Below are 22,949 nucleotides of genomic sequence, written 5' to 3'. Positions count from 1 at the left end.
TGTGCGTTAGGTACTAAATTGATGCCGCAGTTCAGTTTCACAGTGACTATCCTCTGCTGTCCCACCTGCCGCAACTGCGGAGCTGACATCCCCTTTTAAACCAACAACAAATTCAGTTGATGTTGATATGTGAGGTGTAAGCTGTGGTGTTTGAGGCTTGTTATTTATAGCCTCACTATATTTAACAGCAGTGGCTACAAAGGTTATGGCCTCAACAGCTTGGAGGTGGAAGGGGGCATGTGGATGGTAGTATATGGAGTCAAGAGCCTGTGACCTGACATTTCTCTGTCCTAATTGCTCTGCAGTGCACTAAACAATCTCAAAAACCAGATGGGTGTGGTGTGGACACATCTAGTTGTAATTTCTCATTTTATCATCGAGTGGGTAATTTATTATAAACTGCTTTTCATAACCTGCTGACAGTTCTGAATTCAGCCAGAGGAGGATGCTGGAGCCAGGTCGGTGGTGCCCTTGGAGCTGACCAAGTGTGTTGGGCAGCTCAGCTCAACCGTCAGAGTCCACGCTTGGTTTCAAGTGGCCAAGTAACCTCCTGCAGCCCATCGAGGTGTCTGCCTTGGTGACAGGATAGGGGCTCTGCATCATTTCCAGCAACACTGAGTTTGAATACTATAAGCCAACACTTACCAACAGTGCTTGTAGGATAATGTAACAGAGCATGCCTGGCGTATGCTGGCCTAAATTGTTTTCAGGATGGAGAAATATGGTATGTATTGATTCTTACATTAACAACAAACAAACTAGGTGCTCTCAAACTGGGGAAATAAATTATCTGAGGACAGTGTTGGAAAATTTCAAAGTATGATTTCAGTATTCTGTAGTACCTACAAGCTGGGTTGTGGGAGAGATGGTGTAAATCAAACTCGGAGAGATATGTGCATGCCAAATAGCAAATCTGAGGTGTAAGATTTATGTCTAATTTGACCCTGTTTAACAGCTAAGGAATTGAAAAGTGACTGATTCATCACTGGTGAAGGTAGCTAGTCTATAAACCAGTAACCCTTTACTTTTTGGAGCGTGTGATTTGGGGGGTGGAGACGGGGGGATACTGTTCATCAGTGCATTTCTTTAGACTATTTGCACATTTGCATATGCAAATATAAGCCCTGCCTACACTGCAGAGCCAGCTGTGCAGTGCTGTTTGCATATGTAAAATAGGTTGTTCTCAAGTTTGTGATGAACTATATAGGGTAAAACCCATGTGGAGTAAAACAGCTGTACCATAACTTTGTATCAACCATATAAATGAGTGGGATAGGTATCTGCTTCTGGTGCTGTTCTGTATTGGCCTTCAGCTTTAGTCTTGCAGCAAAAAACCTGTTTTTTAAAAAAAGAAGCTGTTAGAAAAGTTCTTTGGATAAGTATTTCTACTGTGCAATGTTAGTGTAGAGGAGGCATTGGTTATAAGTATACTTAAAATAGTTGAAATTTTGTTTCATAATGTTTGTAGCTAGAGCTGTGCAGTTTAGAATGTTAAATTATTGAGAATTGAAGCTCATAGCTTTTTAATTTTTATTCAAACTCTTAGAAAAGGTATATTAGAGATTAGTCAACTTCGTTTTGATTGGACCTGGGTGGGAAAAAGGTAATAACTATACATTTTAAATGTATACAATTTAAATTGAAAAATTCTTCACCTTCAGAAAATATGAAACCAAGACTGGAATAATATCTGTGTCCCCACCTTCTGTTTTTGGGGCTTGACCTCTGGACTTTTTCTTATTCCACAGACACTTTTATTTTTAAGTCTTTGAAAGTGTGAGTTGGGAATTTGGGACATGATGAAGCTGCCAGTTGAAAAATAGTTTTCTTACTGCCATAGTGTAGTTAATTAAATGTTCATGTCTTAGGCAAATGTTAACAGTTACTTTTGAGTAGCTAATTTTCTGGCATGTTTGCAAATTATTTTTAACTAATAGTGCATGTGGCTGAAATCTAAAATAGTGTCTTTGCATTTCTTTTGTGTGACTTTCGTACTAACCCGACTGAACGAACGTGCACTGAAGGAATTGGTAAATTGTCCACTGCCGATGGTAAAGCCTTCGCAGATCCCGAGGTTCTCCGGAGACTGACGTCCTCTGTCAGCTGCGCGCTGGATGAAGCTGCGGCCGCTTTGACGCGGATGAGAGCAGAGAACAATCACAACGCAGGACAAGTGGACAAGTATGTATTGGTTGCTCCCCGCCCCCCCATTTTCCCAACTAGAGGATGCGAGTTTGTATTTTGAATTTCGTTTTGTAGTTAGTACTCAGTAATGTATCTGCTCTACTTCTAGTAGAAGCGAAGTTATTGAATCTGAAGGTGTGACTACTGTCCCATAGGGTTATTGGCTTCCAAGTGTACGAGAAGAGTATATAAAAAAGTTACTTTCTAACCTGCTGCTCTTTTTATGTACTAGACAGTTGATTTCTTTTTAAAAAATGGGCTGAATTCTTATCTGTAGAGGAGTTGGAGATATGCCTCTGCATCCTTTGGAAACTAAGGAATCTAGTTCATGATATTAAAAGTCAGAAGAGAATACTAATACTTAGAAGGCAGCAATTTTCCCCAGGATCTTGCTCAGGAATGTGGGGTAGAACAAAACTATATTATCAGGTAACTTTTTGTAACTGATAATTAATGAGGAAGACAGTTAACGTCCGTCATGACAGAACTGAGAGTTTATCCTACATCGTCAAAAGCTTTCTGCCATGTCACTAACTTCAAAGCATCTTTAGAGGTCCTGAAACAAGTGATGCAAATAGTTCCTAAAATGTTGGGATAGTGTCACTACATAAACTGTTGAACTTCAGATCTAGGATCAAAAACGTTAAGTCTTTAAATTTCCTTTCATATGGATAACCTCTTGAAATTCAGACTTAGGATTTGCAAAACAAAATGCTCACGGTAAAGGCAGTAATCTTGAGTCATTGTTTAAAATGTGAATACAAATATAGGACAAATAGAGTTTTATTTCCTAAGTGAAGGCAGAGAAATTACTTGGGGTTCAAAACATATGAAAATCTGCTGGGGAAGCGTGCTTGAATGTAAAAAGGGAGCTTACAAGGGGTGGAAACGAACCAGGTGGCCCATGGTGAATATAGAGACAATATGCAAGCATATAGGGATGTGACGTGGAAAGCCAAAGCCCACCTGGAGTTGAATGTCAGATGGCATGAAATGCAGCAAGATAAAGGAGTGTATCAGCTGCAAAAGGAAGATGTGGGAAGATGTGGGTCTGCCTCAATATATGGCAGCAGACCTGGTGATGGGGACACAGAAAAGGGGGAGGTAGTGAATGCTGCCTTCGCCTTGACTTCATTGGTGAGATTTGCTGTTAGGAATCCCAAACCCTGAGAGGGGCGGGAAGGTCTGGAGCAAGGAGGGCTTGTCGTTGGTTGGCGTCAGGTCAAGGGACATTTAAACAGGTTGTAAACAGTCCAGTGAACAAGTTCATGGTACCTTATAGGACATACCTATGAGTACTGCAGGAGCTGGCCGATGTCACTGTGAGGCCAGTGTCTATTTATTTGGAAAGTTATGCGCAGTGAGGGAGGTTCCTGAAGACTGGAAGAAAGCAAATGTCACCCCTGTTCTCAAGAAGGGCAAGAAAGAGAATCCAAGGCACTTGGTCTCTGAAAAGATGATGGAGCAAATCCTCCTAGAAGCCATTTCCTAACATAGTCAGTACAAAATCATGATGGGAGGTAGTCAGCATGTTTTTACAGAGGGGAGATTGAGCCTGGCCCGAGAGCCTTCCACAATGAGATAGCTGTGTTGGTACAGCAGAGGAGAGCAGTGGATGCTGTTTACTTTGAACTCGAGCAAGTCTTTTCACACCGTACCCCACAGCATCAGTGGGACTGATGAAGTACAGACCAGGTAGGTGGAGAGTGATGTGGATTGACACCTGTCTGAGCTGCTAGGCTCAGAGTTGTTAGTAGCACAAAGTCCATGCAAAGGCAGGTTGCTAGTGCTGTACTCCAGGGGATGGTCCTGGGACTAGTACTGATTACTGTCTCCATCAGTGGCCCATGGGATGGTACAGAGTGCATCCTCAGCAAGTTTGCAGATGATACAAAACTGAAAGGAGTGGTTGATGGACCAGGTGCTGCCATTCAGAGGGACCTTGACAAGCTGGAGAAAGGGGCCAGCAGGAACCTCATGAAATACAGCAAAGGGAAATGCAGAGTCTTGCACCTGCGGAGGAATATCTGTGCATTGGAACAGATGGGAGGTGCTGAATGGTTGGAAATCAACATTGGAGAAAGAGACCTGAGTTTCATGGTGGACAAGGAGTGGAACATGAGCCAGCAATGCACCCTTGGAGCAAAGGTCAACAGCATCCTGTGCTTCATTGAGAAGAGCATCCCAATGTCACTCATGTCACTTTTACAAAACGTCTTGGGAATATCTCAAAGGGAACCTGGGCAGGGAGCAAACTGGGAGACGTCTTGAGGTGCCTGGGTTGACTTTTTTTGCTTAAGGATGAGTTAGTGATGTTCCAGATCTCTACTAGAAATTTGCCTTGGTAGTCAGTAGTAATTTAGACATAAGCAAGGTCTTTGTCTCCATTCCACCTATGGAAATAATGTGTGTGTGTGTGTATATATATATATATATGTATAAATACTTTAAAATCTGTAAGGTGTCTTTTCTAGTCAGGCTTAGTACTATTGTCATGAGTCTTAAAGACTTCTTTGTTGCATAGGAAAGCTACCCATCTATTGCAGGTTTCTTTTGCGCTTATTGTGTGGTAACTGACTTTTGCAGTCGCAGTTTGGCAGAAGCATGCTCAGATGGGGATGTAAATGCTGTCCGGAAGCTGCTGGATGAAGGAAGAAGCGTAAATGAACATACTGAAGAAGGGGAGAGTCTCCTTTGCTTGGCCTGTTCAGCAGGATATTATGAATTGGCGCAAGTAAGTAACAAAATAATCCCAACTAAATGTTTGTGAAGCATTGTCTAAGGGGCTTCTTTCATAGGCAAACATTTTAGCTATTCTGATTATAATAATATTTTATAATCTAACCAGTGTATCAGTTAATATTTCCTATTGAGGGCTTCCAGTTGTTGTTTGTATTTTTAATGGAAAATGCTGTCATATATGCCTTTAGGTTTAATGGGCTTATCTGAGGAAACGTATCTTATGTTTTATGATGTATGTACTTTTCTGGCATTGTTCTAGATGCAGTCAAGCCATTCTGCCAAGCAGACATTGCAAAAGGATCTCAAATAGCAGCAAAATCAAACATTACAAGTGGTTACCTTCTAAAAACTCACATCTCAGTCACATAATCATATCTGTATCAACAATGCATTAATTTTGTTAATTTTTGGCTTTTATACTTGCATATCAAAAGGCGGAATTTGTGCTTCATGGAAGATGTTAAGGTGATAATTCTCAAACTGGCCAGCTTGGAGTTTTGGTGCAGGGCAAGAGTACAGGGGGAAAACTGGAAGCTTGACCCAATGTGTGCTGTGGTCATTAATGCAAGTTTATAGTTTATCTGCTGTCATTCTGGTTCGTGAATTGCCCTGTGACTTCTGGAAATGTCAGTGTTGCACTGGAACTTAATGTTGTTTTTTAGTAGATATGAACAAATGTTAAAAAAAAAAGATTTCCTGAAGCGGGGCACGGTGCGGGCAGTAATTCTCAATGGTCCCCAATGCTTCCCCACTGGGGGAATTACTGCAAGGGTGTAGCATGGCTGGCCCCGCTGAACTGAAAGCAAAATATTGGTGTTCCAAATTACTCATTAAAGTTAATTTATTTCTCTAGGTGCTACTAGCGATGCACGCCAACGTTGAAGATCGAGGGAATAAAGGAGACATAACTCCCTTAATGGCAGCCGCCAGTGGAGGCTATGTAGATATTGTTAAACTTCTCATTGTTCACTGTGCAGATGTCAACGCACAGTCTTCAACAGGTAACTGGAATGTGAAGATTAGCACATGAGACATGCAGCTGTTCTGAACATCTGGGTTTCATTCACAAGAAAACATGACAGAAGCTATTAAGAGTCGGCCAGATACATGGTAGATGTGTTCAGAGTCTTACCTGGCCGATATTAAAGATTGTTTTCAACAGAAGCTCTAACACTGTTCCTGTGAAAAACACTGTGGTGTTAGTTGACCAGAAAAATACACTAAATTTAGTTTTTCTCATCTGTATAATCCAAAGTTACGCAGTGAGACAACCGTGGGATACATCTGGCCAAGACCAGTTCTTTTGGTCTATTGCTTTTTACTGAAGAGGAGCTACAATTCTTTGAGCATTCAGTGTTGTCTACATTGCTGATGCTTGACCACAGCTTAACTGAGAGTATTAATCTGCAGTTACATTCTGCTAATATTAAGATAGAATTTAAAATTGGTTCAAATGTTTTGAAAGTCTGAACTATGAAATGTTCTTTTTATCTTGATGTTTAGCCATGTTAAGCAGAACTCAACTTAAAATTGACTGTAACATTTAAAGCATGAGCCATATGTGATTGTCAGTCACTTACAGTACCAGAGTTTTACATTATAAATTGATTTTCCTCCAGCCAGTAGAAGTTTTTCAAGGGATGACAGGATGCAGTTTGAGGCAAAAGAAACCCAACCTCCCCATCGCCCCTCTGCCCAGCTCTACAATGAGCATGAAGATTATTTGTTGATCTTTTTGTGTATTTGATCTCTCTTTGCGTGCTGAGTAGGAAACATAGTAATCAAATAATTGCTGATTTGTAATATTAGCATCTAAACTCCTTCTCGTTATAGCTGTGTTGCATTTTATACCCAGCCTGAAATGATTGGCTGGAGTAACATCACTGTGGGGTAAAAGGCTCCAGCTCGTGATGTACTTGGGTTTGTTCAGAGCTGCTCAAACTCATTTTGTTTCCTGTGTTAGGATGATGGAAAGGGCTTTCATGTCAAATTCTTCTTCTCTGCAGGGAACACAGCTCTCACTTACGCTTGTGCTGGGGGCTTTGTTGACATAGTGAAGGTGCTATTGAAAGCCGGTGCTAATATAGAAGACCACAATGAGAACGGCCATACCCCCTTAATGGAAGCGGCCAGCGCAGGTCATGTCGAGGTTGCAAGAGTATTGCTGGAATATGGTGCAGGAATCAACACTCACTCCAACGAGTTCAAAGAAAGTGCACTTACACTTGCATGCTATAAAGGTATTGTTTCTTGCTTTGGTTTGTGTTCTTGTTTAAATTTAAGTGCTCATCCATGTTGTAGTGGTATTAAGCCTGTCTACTTGCATCCAAATGTGGTAGACATGGATTTGACGTGCTGCAGAGGAGAACTTGTGACGGGCTGCATACAACCCTGTGCTCTGACACACCACCATCCCCTTCCCCCAATTTTGTAGTGTCTGTTTCATTCAGATTCCGCTTACCAATGATCTGCAAGATCTGAAAACACACCTATCTCTTGTTAGGAAAATGTGAAGTTAGAACCAATGTTCCTGGAATACCCAGTGGGGTGAAAATGCTAGTATTATTACTGGATACTTTTCCTTTGGTATAATTTGAGGTTGTCTATGAATTGTTATGTGTTATGAACTTTTATGGACTTCTGACTTAATTTCTTTTGCTATTTAAAGTTTCTATATAAAGTAACTTAGTACAATGGTAATCCAATGTGCTTCCAAGTTTGTTTTTTGCTTCCAAAAACCTCCATAAAATTTCCAACAATTGTTTTTCTACTAATAGAAGTTTTAAGGATGTGGATTATTGTCATAGTAACGTCAGGTTTTGCCTGCGTGGTTAGAATTGGAGGAACCATGCTATGTATAACCCATGCGAAAACTTGCATCTGGATTTGTCATGGATTTTCTGCAGCATATAGTAGTTTCTTATAGAGAAATTTCAGTAATAATACTCCTGGATATGTTGGAGGGCCATTCTTGTTTCTTGTGGCCTAAAACTTTAGAGCAATGTAATGTAAAATCTTTATGGACTAGAGATTTCCTGTATTATTTTTGGCAAGATGGTTGAGACAGCTTGTTTTCCTATGAGTTTATGTAAAACTAAGTCTTGTCTTGGAAGAAGATGCTCATTATAAGGATAAAATCAATAACTTGTAAGGGACAAATTCTAAAATGACAGGAGCCATAACAGACTTAAAAAACAAGTATTGGTAAAGTTCAGTAGAAGCTTTTAAAGATAGTGTCAGATAATATGACATAATGTGTGTATCTTAGTTCTCAGAAATGTCTGTGAGTGCTATGATTAAAAAGCTTAAAGTTAAGTTCAGATCTATGTGGACCTATCTCTAAAAGATAACTCCCCCCCAAATGTATGCTGCCGTGGAATGATTAAATGGTACGTCACTTTATAATTGAATAAAGAGTAAGCACAGTCTTTTATAGGCTGAAGTCTCAAGGAAAGGTTCCTGTTGAGTAAACTTGGATTAGAGAGGACTGTCTTCATCTAGCAGTTGAGCAGCATCTTTGGGAAAGACCATCTCATCTGGCTCTCCGTTTTGCATTGCTCTTTAAAAAGAACAGATTAGCGAATTGTAACTTGTAAAAATTCTAACAGCAAGCTATGAAAATCTAAATTTCATTAAGTGTATTGTCCTTACTACTCAAAGTTTACGCCATTAAATTCTTATTTGTCTTGATCTGTTTCATTTGAAGGCCATTTAGATATGGTTCGGTTTTTGCTTGAAGCTGGAGCTGATCAAGAACACAAAACAGATGAGATGCACACGGCGCTAATGGAGGCCTGCATGGTAAACAGCCTTTCTTTTTACTGCTCCCTGTTCAACGAGAGAGGAATGAGTAAAAGAGATGATAAAATAAAGCGAGCCTTTGTTAACAAGCTGCTTTGGGTCTACAGTGACCATGTGTTTTTATCATAAGAAATCCTTTACTATAGGTACCACAGGAGGCCAGGTTATCAGTCTAATTGGTCATAGAGAAAAATTATTCTAATTTAGGGGGGGCGATGTGTTGTTTCAAGTGCTCTCTGTTTCTTTTGCAGTGTAAGAGTTAGTTTTCCACCTTTGTCTTTATAAATAAGACCTCTCAGATCATCATGATATGAGCCTTCCAGAAGTGCAGTCAGCTGGATTGACTAGCGCATTATCTTGGCCTTTCACCACTATGGGAAGAGTTTTGCATCTCTTCTTGGTTTCTGTAAATGGTGCTGTGAGGTTTTTCTTTTGGAAATAAAACAGTAGGTCAAAAGTAGTTTAATTCTAAGTTCTTGAGCGACTCATATCATTTCAAAGCAGTCATCGAGGAGAAACCTCCCTTTTGAACAGCTTCATCTTGATAAATAGTATGCTGTTGTGTCAAAGTATATCTGCAACCATTGATGTCCAAACCCTGGGTGACCTTTTATTTATTCTTCAAGCTGGGTAACCTCTTTGAAGAAAGAACAGGGACCTTGTTTTCATAGGAAGCCCAGCGAACAGAGGAAAGCTTAATTTGTTCCCAGTAGCCTATAATCCTTAGAAGACAGGCTGCAATGTTCCTCCGGTCTCCTGAGAGCTGGCGGATCAAGTGTTCTTTCAGTGCAGTTGTGAGGTGATGATGCAAAGGACCAATGTCAGATTGTAACGTCTCAAGCTGTGTTGAAGTCTTCCAATAGTGAAGTGGTAATAGTATCCTCGAATAATCTTTCCCATGTGGATTCCTTCTTGGCGCTAGGCTGTCACCTAAAGGAGGTTGTAGCATGACTGCAAACTAAGTGATATCATCAGCCCGCTGTTCAGGTTTAGTAGGGTTTTGTTTTCTTTCATGGTCATACGCTCCAAGCCCTGGGTTGACTTGGAGGCTGTGAAGCGTCTCGCTTGCGGAAGATAAGGTTTTGTGGTCACCTGCACGTTTTCAGCTCTTGGATGTTTCAGGCTAGTTTGTATTACAGAATGTGTAGTGACCTTTAAAAGCAACAGAGAATAAGCTGGTCCCAACTCCAAGCTGAATGATGGAGTTCGTTCCTTGTTATATTTTTGACTCCACCTTTGCAGAAGGAAGCCATTCCACCAAGTTATTGTGACTTTTCTCAGTCTTCACCATTTTCCAGCTAATGTGTGCTACAAATACAGGAAGCTGAGACGTCTGGTCTTTGATCACTTATCTTGTAAGTGCCTCTGCGTTTGAGTATGTTTGTTCAAGACGGAGTGCCACACCTAGGATAACGCTGTGAGTGAGACGAGGTTGCTGTTGGCTTTTAGCCAGCTCCTCTGAGAACAACAGATGGCCTGTCTTTAATTGACAGATTCGATTGCCGTCAGTCTCAGGTTACTTACTACCTGCTTCATGGTCAACTTAAGGAAAGTGTTGACAGGAGCTGCGTGTTTGAGATCCCTCTTACCACCTTTTCTATAGCTCTGTGGTAGCTGTTGGAGTCACTGGCTGACAATTCTAGTGGCATCAGAATGGGGAACTGGTAGTTTGCTTGAGGTTGCTGTTCTTAATACATAAGAAGTTCTTGAATTCTGGGAATTACTGGAATTCTTAGCTTTATAACTTTATAAATCACCCTTAGGTGATTTAGTGCCCCAGCCTGGACAGCTCTGGTTTGAACCTTGGGCAGAGGGATCTTCTAATGTCTGTTTTTTGCCCTTTAGTGTTGCCCAACTTTATTTAGATTTCCTTCTAAGGCCACAACATAAAAACATCTGATACTTTCCACTGAAGCTGGAGTTCCCTTTCCATCCGTAAGTTATCCTATTAATTGTGTATGCCGAAGAAAGATCAGTATGAAACGCCCTCAAACACGCTATATCTCAGTGAGCATCCTTCGCATGACTCGAACCTTCCTCCTTCATTAGATGCAGTTTGTAACCTGTTTCAGTTTTCCAAAATCTCTTCTCCAAGTTGTTTCACAAGTTTGAGTCCCAGTTTCTTAACTTATGTGGGAGGGAGAAAGCATGTGAGTTTCCTGGTGCCCAAACTTCTTGACATTTTTTTCTGAGAGGTATCGTGTGGCGCTCTGCAAACCTTGGGTGAAACATGGATTTTTTGGTATTTGGTCTCTGTCAAGTAACATTGTGGAGTTTAGTGATAGTTTCTTGAGAAGCTGACAGCTGCATTCATAGGCTTTGGTAAGGGGTCAGACAGACTGCTCGGGCAATCTTCATTCTCTTCCCTCTATGGCAAAGATTATTTTAGCCATGAATCAACTACAGAGAAAAATAAAATCTTCTTTTCTGATGCTTTTTTGGGCATTTAGTCAGGGAGTGGTTTATTACGTATAGTACCTGTTTGCTGTCTCTATTACTTTTGTGTCCCAGGTGTTTTGCTGGATATTTAAGAAAGTCTTATCCCATAACACTTTCCCTGCTCCCCCGATGAAGATTAAAACCCCAACATATGTTTCCTCATGCATTTAAACCTAACTTTGATGTAGGTGGAAAACTAAATGGCAGTTTAATCCAAGTATAACCGTAACTATGTCATAAATTGAACCATCATAAGGAAAAAGACCGTGTCTTTTTAGGATCGTTTTCAGACCTAGTATGATAGTAGTTGCAACCACAGCGTCAATTGACTTCGACTGTTTCTGATTCACATGTTCGCCTTTGTTTTGTAGGACGGACACGTGGAAGTGGCGCGCTTGCTTTTAGACAGCGGTGCTCAAGTGAACATGCCTGCGGATTCATTTGAGTCTCCGCTCACTCTGGCTGCTTGCGGTGGCCACGTGGAATTGGCAGCTCTTCTGATTGAGAGGGGAGCCAACCTGGAGGAGGTCAATGATGAAGGTTACACTCCTCTGATGGAAGCTGCCCGGGAAGGCCATGAAGAGATGGTCGCCTTGCTGCTGGCACAAGGTGAGCTCACTGTTTCTTGAGCGTTTGTTGTGAAGAGCGTAGCGTTGACCATTTGCGATGAGGTATTCTGTGCAAATTCCTCTGATGTAGTGTGTGGTTTTCACTGCTCGTTGGTGTAACTACAGAGCAGCGCTGAACCACCCAAACTGTGGAGGTGATGACCCTGTGTCTGGTCAGTCAAAATAACAGCTATTTTGTTTCCCAGGGGCAAATATAAATGCGCAGACAGAAGAAACGCAGGAAACGGCTCTTACTTTGGCATGTTGCGGAGGGTTTTCTGAAGTAGCCGACTTCCTTATTAAGGCAGGAGCCGATATCGAGCTTGGTTGCTCAACGCCTTTGATGGAAGCTGCTCAAGAGGGTCATCTGGAATTGGTGAAATACTTGCTGGCAGCAGGTATGTGCAGCCCACAGGTATTATAGACTCGATGTTCTATGTGATTTAGAAGATACGCAGGCTTGATGGTGGCAGTGTTGTAAGAAGAAACTATATTCTCAGATACCTTAGTGAGAAGAAAAAAGCGTATGTTATACCTTAATATTGTTTGATACTGTTAACAGTAGAAAATGCCTCACTGGGTTCTGTTGCATATCTAAAATACATCAAGGTTGATTGGGAACATTGTTTCCAGCTGACTGCATTTAGGACAAAATGTTAATACAGATCATACTTGTTTGATTTGTTACTCCTGCTTTGACTGAGCCTGATAATGTGCAGCCTGTCTCCCCGAATAACCAGCACATTAGGAATTGTGCCCTGTGAAATAGTGTGTAATACAGATTCTGGAATGTGCTGAATTTCCACGGTGAATGAGTTTTACTAGTGCATTATATAGTAATAAAAATTAGATTTTGCTGAAGTTGGAGAGGAAATGATTCTTCAGTGTTCACTTGTCAAATTGCAGCGGTAGAGGCTGAGGAGTAGTAATACTGATCAAAATAATAAATAGAATAATAAATAAAAGGAGCTGCATTTTGGTGTGGGAGGTGATTTATTTGTATGCTCTTTTCTAAGAATAAGCATAAAACTGCCTGGATTTGTAGTTCTAGAAGGTAATACCCCCGCTCATCAAGGGACAGTAACAACTGTGAATCTTTGTGCGGTGATACCAGTATGTGACACCCGTCACCGGCTCACTTGGAATACTGCTTGCCCTCCATTGCTCATCATGTCGAAAGTTAATTGAGAAACCTGGTTTTGGCATCAGGGAGTCTCTAAATATATCTCACACTTTGCAAATAAGAAAATGGCTAATCACGTTGGCCTTTTTTTTTTTAAGAATAATGCATTATATAGTAAGAGTAATGCATAGTTTTCATGTGGGTGGCTTATGTGAAGCTAGGCAAATTATTTCAACAAAGTGGTTTTAAAGCAAATTATTATAAAGAAGAAATGAAGTTTGTAGAAGTGTATGGTCTTGTAGTATTAATATTAATTCAATAACATGCATTTTGTCTGGTTTTCCTTGGCATGGAGCTCCTTGTCACATGGATAGTCTAGACAGCTGTCTGGATTCACTTTTATTTGTTATAACAACTGAAATCTTCATTGCTGTAGAGGGAGTGTAGGAATAAGTGAGTATATAGGTTTAAGCGCTCAGGTTGCCAGTCATGCCTCTTCCAGGCCTTGGCTCATCCCCTCCCCTCAGAGCATTTCTACTATGAGAGCAATTCTTACCACAAGAGCAATGCCCTCGGGCTGTGGAAGCCGTTCATCGGTAGGATATAGATATTGTCACAGAGAAAGCGCCTTGATTTTTGTGTTTATCGGATACGAAATACTTGATAACGAGACAGCCAATAAGAAAAAAAATGAAATGTTGTGTTTCTAGGAGCCAACGTTCACGCCACCACAGCCACAGGAGACACAGCTTTGACGTACGCCTGTGAAAACGGCCATACAGATGTTGCAGATGTGTTGCTTCAAGCCGGTGCTGATTTGGTAAGGCTTCTGCTACAGCTTGTGGGGAAAGCGCTTTGTGCCAAAGCTTTTGTGCCTACAGGGCGGGAAGCTGGTTTAAGCAGTTGAGGTTCATATATGGGTGTGAAAAGAGTCAGGAAAAACTTTTTTGAAAGCCTGCGTATTCCATTTGGTCTGAATAATAAAAGATCTTATTGAGCAATCTTTCTTCCATTAAGTGCAAAGTTTTAGCTGTAGTTTACACTTGTGACAGTTGTTTATCTTCATTTCAATATAGTCCATAAGGTGAATTGATTGGCAGGCTGTGTTTCAGCCTCGCCTTTTTTCATTAAGCTTCTTTATTATTGCTGAACTCTTTTGGATTAGAGTTTACCTGCTGCACTGCTCGAAATTCAAAATCTTTTAGTGTTGGGAGCTTCTGCTTCTCTATTTTAATGCGTTACTTTTTCACCACTGTGCGTCTTTTAACTTTCTAAACAAACACAACACAAAACAACCCAAACCAGGCAATGCATTTTAAATGACCAGTGTAAGATAATCTCTTTTATTTGGTCCAGAACTCTTTTCTTTCTTATAACTCTTGGTATCGGCGTGTTGCTTTCACAGTGTTTGTTCTCTGAAATGCATTTAATCATAAGTTGTTTGCATAATTGTTTTGACTTTTTTCGTATTATGCAGTGAAAGACCTAAAACTGCCTCTTCATTTACTACAGGGATATCATGTTTGTTTGGATTTTAAGCATTAGAAAGCAGTGGATACGTTAGTCTTCTAAAGGAGTTTTAAAAGCCTTAAGGGCAAAGCAGGAAAGACTCTTATTTTGGTTGCCCTTTTTATTTCTCCCACAATTCTCTGTTCTGTTTGCACTCTCTGCTTGTGTGGTGGGTTTGGTTGGGTTTTGAGTCTTTTTGGTGGTTGTATCCCTGAACCTGATAAATAAACATCCTTATGAAGTAACTTAAATTTCAGCTTTAAATGAAGTACTTTATTATTTAAGTTTATATTTACCGATACAAATTCATGTTATAATTGTGAATTAATATTGCTTCCACCCTTCTTGTGAGTATATTTATTTTCAGGCCTTATTCGTGCTTCTGCAGTGAAGTTCTGCTTCATATGTTTCTAGCGGGAGGAAGGTCGTGTTAATGGGGGGTGTGCGCGTTTATGGGGTTTTTGGCACACCAGCTGCACTTGGCTCAATTCGGTGTTCGGTACCAAGCATTGGCCACTTTAGTAGAGGCAGGAGAAGTTTTTGGGGTGTTATTGGATGTTTTAAAAAAAATATCTAAGTCCTGGGTTAATACAAGTTGGTTAGTACAAGCCATGAAGCGTCCCACAGTGAGGAGCAAAGCCTGAAACAAAACCATATAAATTATTATGCATAACCTTTTAAAAACATGCAAGGGTTGCTGCTTAAATAGCCCTTCAAATTATTAGAGCTAGGCGATTTTGATTTTTTTTCTCCCTCATCACTAAGGTGAGCAGTGCTCATGGCTTTTAGCATCTAGTTCTAATCAAGATTGTTGAGAAAAATCTCGTGCCTTTCTAAAGTTTAGTTTTATTTTACTTCATTTTCTTGTACTGCCAATCAAAATGGGGAGCTGCCAAAATAAAAACAGTAAGGAAGCAAAGGAAAATCGCACATGAAAGGGACACCTGCCGTAGAAATCTACGAGTTCTGAATTCTGATTGTAAGTAAATAGGGAAATGCCTTCAAAAGTGCAGCGGTGCTTACAACAGCTGCCTTGGGTTTGGAGAAGTTTCCTTTCAAACCTCTGTGTTGTTTCGCTTTATTAGAAGTTGTAAGCTGTTTTGAATAGGTTTGTTATCTTTGTAATTGTTCAGAGGAATGTTCCTGAAGCCAGAACAGGCTGCCCAGGATGGTGGTAGAGTCACCATCCCTGGAGGGGTTTAAAAGGCGTTTAGACGAGGTTCTCAGGGACATGGTTTAGTGCTAGAGTGAGGTTGTGGTTGGACTCAATGATCCTGAGGGTCTGTTCCAAATGAAATGATTCTGTGGTTCTATCCGTTGTCAGGAGTTCAGGACTGAATGGGATTTGAGGTGCAAACTTTGAGACTGCAGGTGTGAAGAGGAGCCAAACTGGCAAAGGGCAAGAGATGTTCCTGTCAGGGTGTTCCCTGTATTGTGCTCACTGAGAACTGGAATCTTCCAACTTTGCTGAAACGTCAGCAACCCAAATCACTCTACTGAACTGATTCCTGAGTGTTGTTGCTCATGTCCAGTTGAGGTTTTCTCAGTCTCAAAATAGAACTTTGAGCTAAAGTACGAGCATGTTTTACGATGGGGGTGGTGAGACGCTGCAACAAGTTGCCCAGAGAGGTTGTGGATGCCCCATGCGTGGAAAAGCTCCAGGTCAGGTTGGCCAGAGCTGATCTAGTGGACGATGGCCCTGCCCATGGCCAGAGGGGGAACTAGATGAACTGTGAAGGTCCCATCCAACCCAGACTGTTCTATGATCAACATGATGAGTGATTCTAGTCCTCGTAGAGTTTTGTCTGAACAAGGAGAGGTTGTTACCACCGCATCTCAGCACAGAAAGGCTGCTGGTTTTGCAAGTAGATAATGGGAACTCTTGCTTTTCAGGGACTGATCTTCTAACATAGATAATTCAGTTCAAGAATGAGTGAAGATCTTGAGATCTCTGTTAGATTCATTAAGGAACGTGGCTTCATAAGAAGCAGGAGAACTAAAAGAAAATGATGGCTGAGCTGAACTTTCTTTGGCTTGTGTTAATTTTTCCTTAAAACTCTGCAGTGTCAGAGTACACGCTCATCCGTTTCTGTCTGCTGGAGAGCTGCACAATCGTGTATGGTATTTTGATGAATTCGTATCTCCTTATGAGTAATTGTTTATGAAGTCTGGCTTCTTACCAATTACTCTGATGCTTTTCTGATGCCCTTCTTTAAGGGATCTGGCTTTTCCATGTCCTTTCAGGGACAAAGCTGGCATGTAAAAATCTGTAGCAAAACTAGCTTGGCAGGCCTGTACCTTTCCTTGTTAATGTATGCATTTTGAAATCGGCTCGCTTTTGCCAAGTATATGAGTGACTTAATAGGAGGCACATCTGAAGACTTCAGCCTGTGATCCCATCTGTGCCTTAGTTGCATTCTAGTTCTGTTATCCCCTGCAGGAGTTGAGCCTTTCAAGCTCTCAGTCTGAGCTCCTGCCACTGGACCCAATGGAAATTTTACTTGTTTACGATTGTCTTTCTGGGGACAAGACACCTACTTTAGATTTTGTGACTAATAGGAGCAAAATCTTGGAGATTAGAACTCTGAAATATGATTTAATAAAAGCATTCTTCTTAAGTGCTGGTATGGTTTAATGGTGTTAGGAGAAAATAACCAGCACTTCAGCAATACAGTTATTTACCTGTGCGGCAAAGGTTTGTCTAATCTCAAAGGTGAGAGGAGGCACTTGTTCTTCCTATGAGAGTTCTCTTTTTGTTTTTTCCTTCTTCATGTCTTTGCTAGCAATTACCTCTATCTCCAAGCCTTTCTAAGGTAAGACATGCATGGTGTACATATGTTCCCACAGGGCCTAGGTTAAGGACTGTAAAGCTCGCGAAGAGTAGCAGTGGTATTTAGTGAGAGGTAATATCCTGCTCTTAAGCTATATACCTTTCTATGAACTAAAAGCACCTGTTGGGGTGCTTGTTCCCCTTAGGTGTTGACTCAGACCTGGATGAAATGCTGACTGGAGATTCCAGGGAAAGCAAGACTGCTCTTGACCAGCTGGTTGCATCTTTGCTTGGTTCAGTGCAGCTGAAAACAAAAGAGATTGTTCCTTTTGGGACAGCAAGAAGATCCCAGCTTTTCTCAGCTGGGAAGTGCAGAAAAGCCTTTTAAATTGGGGTTTTCGATCCGGGCTGCCTTGAAGCTGCATGTGAGGCTCTGCTGCACGGGGGAGTTGATGTCATGCTGGAGTTCACCTTTCTACTAGAAGATATACGAGTGCTTTTATGCTGAAATGGAGAGATGGAAGAGGACCCTGAGGGCAGCTTCATCCTTGCATTCTACACTGTCAAGCTCTCCCCAAAGCTCTTTGTACTAGTTAAAATTCCACGCGTGAATTTCCTTGAAAACTCAAACTGGCCACCTATTTTACACACACACGTTTTTTCATTGCAGGGATCATTGCTTTGCCCTCAGCTGCTAACGTCCCTCACACTAACACGGCTCCTTAATAAGAAACTCGCTTTCCTTTATGTGTATAACACACTGCATGTTTGATGCTGTTGCGTGTAAGGCAGCATTTAAACATCTACAAAAGCAACCGATATGGATTTGAGTGGAGCCATGCTGGAGATTGCTACGTTGTCACTGCAATGAGGATCTGCAAAGCTGTCATGTTCTTCCATAGTGTTTCTTGAACCGTCAGGGATTTCAGATCTTTTTTTAGGCTTTGCCCTCTGTCTTCTACAAATAAAGCCAAATGTTGCAGAAGACACAAAGCTGATTTTTGCAGTTAACACCTTTTGGATGTTATGTTGCACTCTCTGTGTGGTGCAAAGTACAATTAAATCTTCTCTTGCCAGTGGTGAACAAAAAGTCATCTTGAATTTAACAAGATGCTGCATATGGCCTTTGGTCTATCTTCATCAATCTGAGTGGCTTGTGGTAGAAGTCTTTAACTGGCAAGAGCTGCGTTGCTTGATCGTACGTTTGTACTTGCCTAATTGCAGCAAAACATTTTCACCTGGTGGATCTGATCCATTTAAATTCACGTTCCAGGTCTTCATGACCAAGGAGAACCTTTATTTGTAGAACAAGAGCCGTGAGTTCTTCTTTTTCCTTCCGCAGGACAAGCAGGAGGACTTAAAGAAGACTATTTTGGAGGGCATAGAGCCGGGCAAGCATCAGGTGAGGCTGGCCTTTGATGCTTGTAAGCTGCAGCCTCAGGATACAAGCTAACGACAAGCATGGCTTTAATGCATCTCAGTTCCTTAAAAAATACAAAGGCTCGCCATGTGGACTAGACAGGCCATCTTTGTCCTGCATTTTCCCTTCCTTTGGGTTTTCTGAAACCCTATTTAAAACAAAAATAAAAAGTTCAGTTTTCAAGTGCCTCTGAAATACGACTTTGCTCCGTAACTCAGGAAGGTTATCTGGGACAATTAGGTTGATGACTGTTAGAATACCATATTTCTGGTGGTGGCAAAGTGGCATAGTGTTAAAAGCTGTATTGTTTGGCTATTGTTTTGCTTCGAAAAACTTTGTCTAAATCATTTTGCTTAGAATAACATTAGGATTTCCGGTAAATATTCACTGTTGTCATAGATGAGAGAAACTGGTTAAAAAATTGAAGAGAGCAACCAGCCCTTTGAAAATGCAGGTTTTGTTCTAGAATTTTTAAATAACATACAACATTGGAAACAAACTCCTAGTGAATAATACTTGGCAACCGTGAACACTTGTGAACCAAGGAGAATGACGCGGAGGGAGAGCCTCTTATGTAGCGGATCTTGGAATTGCCTGAAACAGAACTCAAAATCAAGACTAAACAAATACTGATTATTGTCAAAAGATGCTTCTGAAGTATTATACTTTCTGAACTGTTGGTTTGCCTATGAAGGAAAACATTGTTATTGTCTGGACTCTCATCTCCTTTTTGAGTCCCAGTGGAAAAGGTGCAGATAATGTCAACTCTTACCTGATTTGGTTAATACTCTCACTTTGTCCATTTCCTTCCAATCCGGTACCCAAACCTACAGAAAATTCTTCTCAAGTGTTCTTTCTATTGAAGCAGAATAGGCAGGAAAGCACATCGCTTAAGTGTGTAGAGACGGGCTTTTCTAATCAAAACTGGCATAGTTGTCTCCTTTCTATCTCTTTCTGATCGTACTATCTGCGCTGTTTCTCAGGATGGGAGCAGTGAGGAGAGACAGAATGTTGTGCTGAGTCCTGCAGTGCAGAGAGCTCAAGAAATTGGCTTTGGAGATGAGTACTCCTTGATAGTTTTTGTTCTTACAAAATAAGCATTTGCATGTATTTCATATTAATACATGGAAGAAGCGCATTGGAAAGCTGAGAGGGGCCGCTTTTGGACAGCTTTCTTGTTCTCTGTGCTGATTTTGATTATCCGCTGCAGCTAAAAGAAATGTCTTTGAAATTCATGGCCATTCCAGGTGAAAGAATGGATGCAAGCAGACAAAGGCACTGCGCTGGATCAGCGTATTTTGGCTTATTTAGATGCTTACCCTTAAAGCTTGAGTTGACCCTATCTGCTGACCTTTATTAGGACTAAGTAGAGTGGTGAAATCAGAATTAATTTCATCTTAAAATATGCATTTCTATCTTCTACTGTGAAAAATACGATCACAACGCAGTAACTTTTGAAGATCTACAGCAGGTGGGCACACAAATGGTTTAGTTTGGCCGGACTGATGATGTGTGTTGTACTGCAAGTGTTTGATAATAGTTGAGGATCAAGTTCTGCCTGCTTGATGAAGTGACAGTTGGTTACGCTGGGCAGAAGAGCGGCATTGCATTTAAATGAGGCAGCCTCCTGACATCCATGGGTAAGATTTCAACTGCGAAGTCTGTTAGGAATAGAGTATGTTGCAAATAATGCTGTCTTTCTGTTAGTTATCAGAAATGCTACATCTGAATGCAATAGAGGATGGCTTTTCACTATCTTGACTATAGCTAAGATGACTGAAAAATAAATGTTGCTTCTTTGCTGCATCAGTGGGGATGTAGGAATGTGTATTAGATTGTTTGGGCAGTCATGTCCTGGCCCTGCTCAGTGAGTGAAGTGGTGTTCAGTAGTTCGTTGCATCCATATCTGCTTTGTGAGTGATTTGCCACCAGTATTAAGGGTTTACTGTACATAAGGTAAACAGCAGCATCTGGCTTTTTATGATCTCTTGGCAGCGGCTGAGGCAGGAAAATCTGTGCCAAATACCAAAGTAAGTGTCAGAGCTCAAGGGCATGCTACTAATTCTTGCACGTCATTGGGCCACATACTAACACAATTAGCTTTAGATGTCCTGCAAATATTTCTGATATGCAGACAATCCAAAAGTATGCATGTATTTACTGACAGCTAAGCAGTCCCCTGGGAGTGGAATCTCCTTATTTTTAAAAAAAACAAACAAACAAACAACCACACCAAAGCCAAAAATGGCAACTTGAGTAGTAAGTCTGTAAGGCTCCCTATCTGCTGTATCTCACAGAATCCCAGAATGTCAGGGGTTGAAGGGACCTGAAAAGCTCATCCAGTGCAGTACCCCCATGGAGCAGGAACACCCAGATGAGGTTACACAGGAAGGTGTCCAGGCGGGTTGGAATGTCTGCACAGAAGGAGACTCCACAACCTCCCTGGGCAGCCTGGGCCAGGCTCTGCCACCCTCACCATGAAGAAGTTTCTTCTCAAATTTAAGTGGAACCTTTTGTGTTCCAGTTTGAACCCATTGCCCCTTGTCCTGTCACTGGTTGTCACTGAGAAGAGCCTGGCTCCATCCTCCTGACACTCACCCTTTATATATCTGTAAACATTAATGAGGTCACCCCTCAGTCTCCTCTTGTCCAGCTCCAGAGCCCCAGCTCCCTCAGCCTTTCCTCACACGGGAGATGCTCCACTCCCTTCAGCATCTTGGTGGCTGCGCTGGACTCTCTCCAGCAGTTCCCTGTCCTGCTGGAACTGAGGGGCCACAACTGGACACAATATTCCAGGTGTGGTCTCCCCAGGGCAGAGCAGAGGGGCAGGAGAACCTCTCTGACCTACTGACCACCCCCCTTCTAATCCACCCCAGGTACCATTGGCCTTCCTGGCCACAAGGGCACAGTGCTGGCTCTGCATTTGTGCATTATGCTACCAAGTAAGCAAAGAAATCAGAGAACAAATATAGAGTTTAAATGTGTGTTAAAGTGGTATGCAATAATACAAAGTTCTTATGAAGGCTCAGGAGGAGAGTGTTTCTGCTCTTTCCAAAGCTCATAGGAGAGGGGTAGTGTAACCTTCATTATGGCAAAGCATCGTTCTGTATTTTCTCCAATAGAATATCCAGTCAAGAGATTTCTTCCTTGAGTGTATCAATAGAAAGCTAACTTAAGGTACAGATTGCAACCAAGGCAAGCCATACGTTGAAGGACATATGCAGAGTTTTCAGGAATACTGAAACTGTGAAGGAGTTGATTTATTCTGTCAAATCTATCCTTGTCCTTTTATGTCTGTAACTATCAGCATAATCCACTGTTGGTACTAAATGTTAACTGTCACTGGCAGGTATATAGGCAATTCTAGAAGGAAATAGTGAATTTAGAGCTTAGCTTCCCAGGTATTTAATTAAAAAAAAAACCCCACGATCTTAATATATTATTGATCAGACTGAATATTCAGAGCACAAATACAAGTGCTCCCAGGAAGAGGATGTTGCTGTGGGAGGGTTGATGTGTGTTAGTCAGCATTCTTTGTGGGATTGATCATGTCTACATAGCGGGCAAATTTTCTAGTTCTGTAACTTCCCTAATGCAGTTGTATCCAACCACATCTTTCCAGTATTTGGAAACTTTTTAAATTAGCAAATTGTTCTTTTTGCTTGTTCCTTTTATGTTGGTTTGTATCATCCTTTTGTCGTTTTTCTGCTTTGTTGTCCAACCCTCTTATTCAGAGACATGTGGTGACCTGCAGGGATTTGTCTCCTGTTCATTGCTGATTTTGTTCAGTGTGTTAAATATGTTTTCTGCACTTCAGCCATTATTGCTGTGTTAAAGGTCTGGCGTGCAGCGTGTGACAGCTCTCGGAACTATAGCACATCAGTTCATAGTTATTTGTATACTTGCTGATGCCGGACGTATTTGTGTTAAATAGTCGTCCCTTCTTGAGGAGGAAGCAAGATGTTACTGTTCTCAAGTATGTTATGAACACTAAACAAAAAGGGGTATGTAAGTAGGGAAACTTCATTGTGCGATAACAGTATGGATGTGGCCTTAATGCTTTTTGACTCGGCGATTCAGTATTTAAGGTAACATGAAAATTGATTCCAGTCCGTTTGTATTGATTACAGACAGATATTCTGCTGATACAGGTAATTCTGGCCCATCCTGAGATGGTTCAACAGCTGAAAAAATGGTCCAAGTTTTGCCCATTTCTTTACACCTGTTGTTTCTTCTTTACAATAGGAACATGAATCTGAAGGTGGGAGAACCCCGCTAATGAAGGCTGCACGAGCTGGTCATTTATGCACTGTGCAATTCCTAATTAGCAAAGGTAAATAGTAGTTTAAAGGA

The 22,949-nt window shown here is 41.2% G+C and overlaps 1 protein-coding gene across 14 annotated transcripts in view; it reads left to right on the top strand.

Annotated features, from left to right (window-relative positions):
- Positions 1-22,949, top strand: part of LOC309445339 (ankyrin repeat and KH domain-containing protein 1-like) — a 115,185-nt gene that overhangs the window by 40,792 nt on the left and 51,444 nt on the right. For 12 of the 14 annotated variants that reach the window (XM_082064004.1, XM_082064003.1, XM_082064008.1 and 9 more), the window contains 9 exons: positions 2,025-2,181; positions 4,771-4,918; positions 5,780-5,927; positions 6,933-7,166; positions 8,633-8,727; positions 11,538-11,775; positions 11,981-12,172; positions 13,608-13,717; positions 22,842-22,929. In XM_082064004.1, the coding sequence (XP_081920130.1) occupies positions 2,025-2,181; positions 4,771-4,918; positions 5,780-5,927; positions 6,933-7,166; positions 8,633-8,727; positions 11,538-11,775; positions 11,981-12,172; positions 13,608-13,717; positions 22,842-22,929 (1,410 nt within the window). The remainder of the gene's footprint in view (positions 1-2,024; positions 2,182-4,770; positions 4,919-5,779; positions 5,928-6,932; positions 7,167-8,632; positions 8,728-11,537; positions 11,776-11,980; positions 12,173-13,607; positions 13,718-22,841; positions 22,930-22,949) is intronic. The other 2 variants (XM_082064012.1, XM_082064009.1) reach the window with 1 other exon arrangement.

The sequence above is a fragment of the Streptopelia decaocto genome (genome assembly GCF_964273445.1).
Source record: "Streptopelia decaocto genome assembly, chromosome: 12".
Classification (NCBI taxonomy): domain Eukaryota; kingdom Metazoa; phylum Chordata; class Aves; order Columbiformes; family Columbidae; genus Streptopelia; species Streptopelia decaocto.
This window is presented reverse-complemented; position numbering and strand designations above follow the sequence as displayed.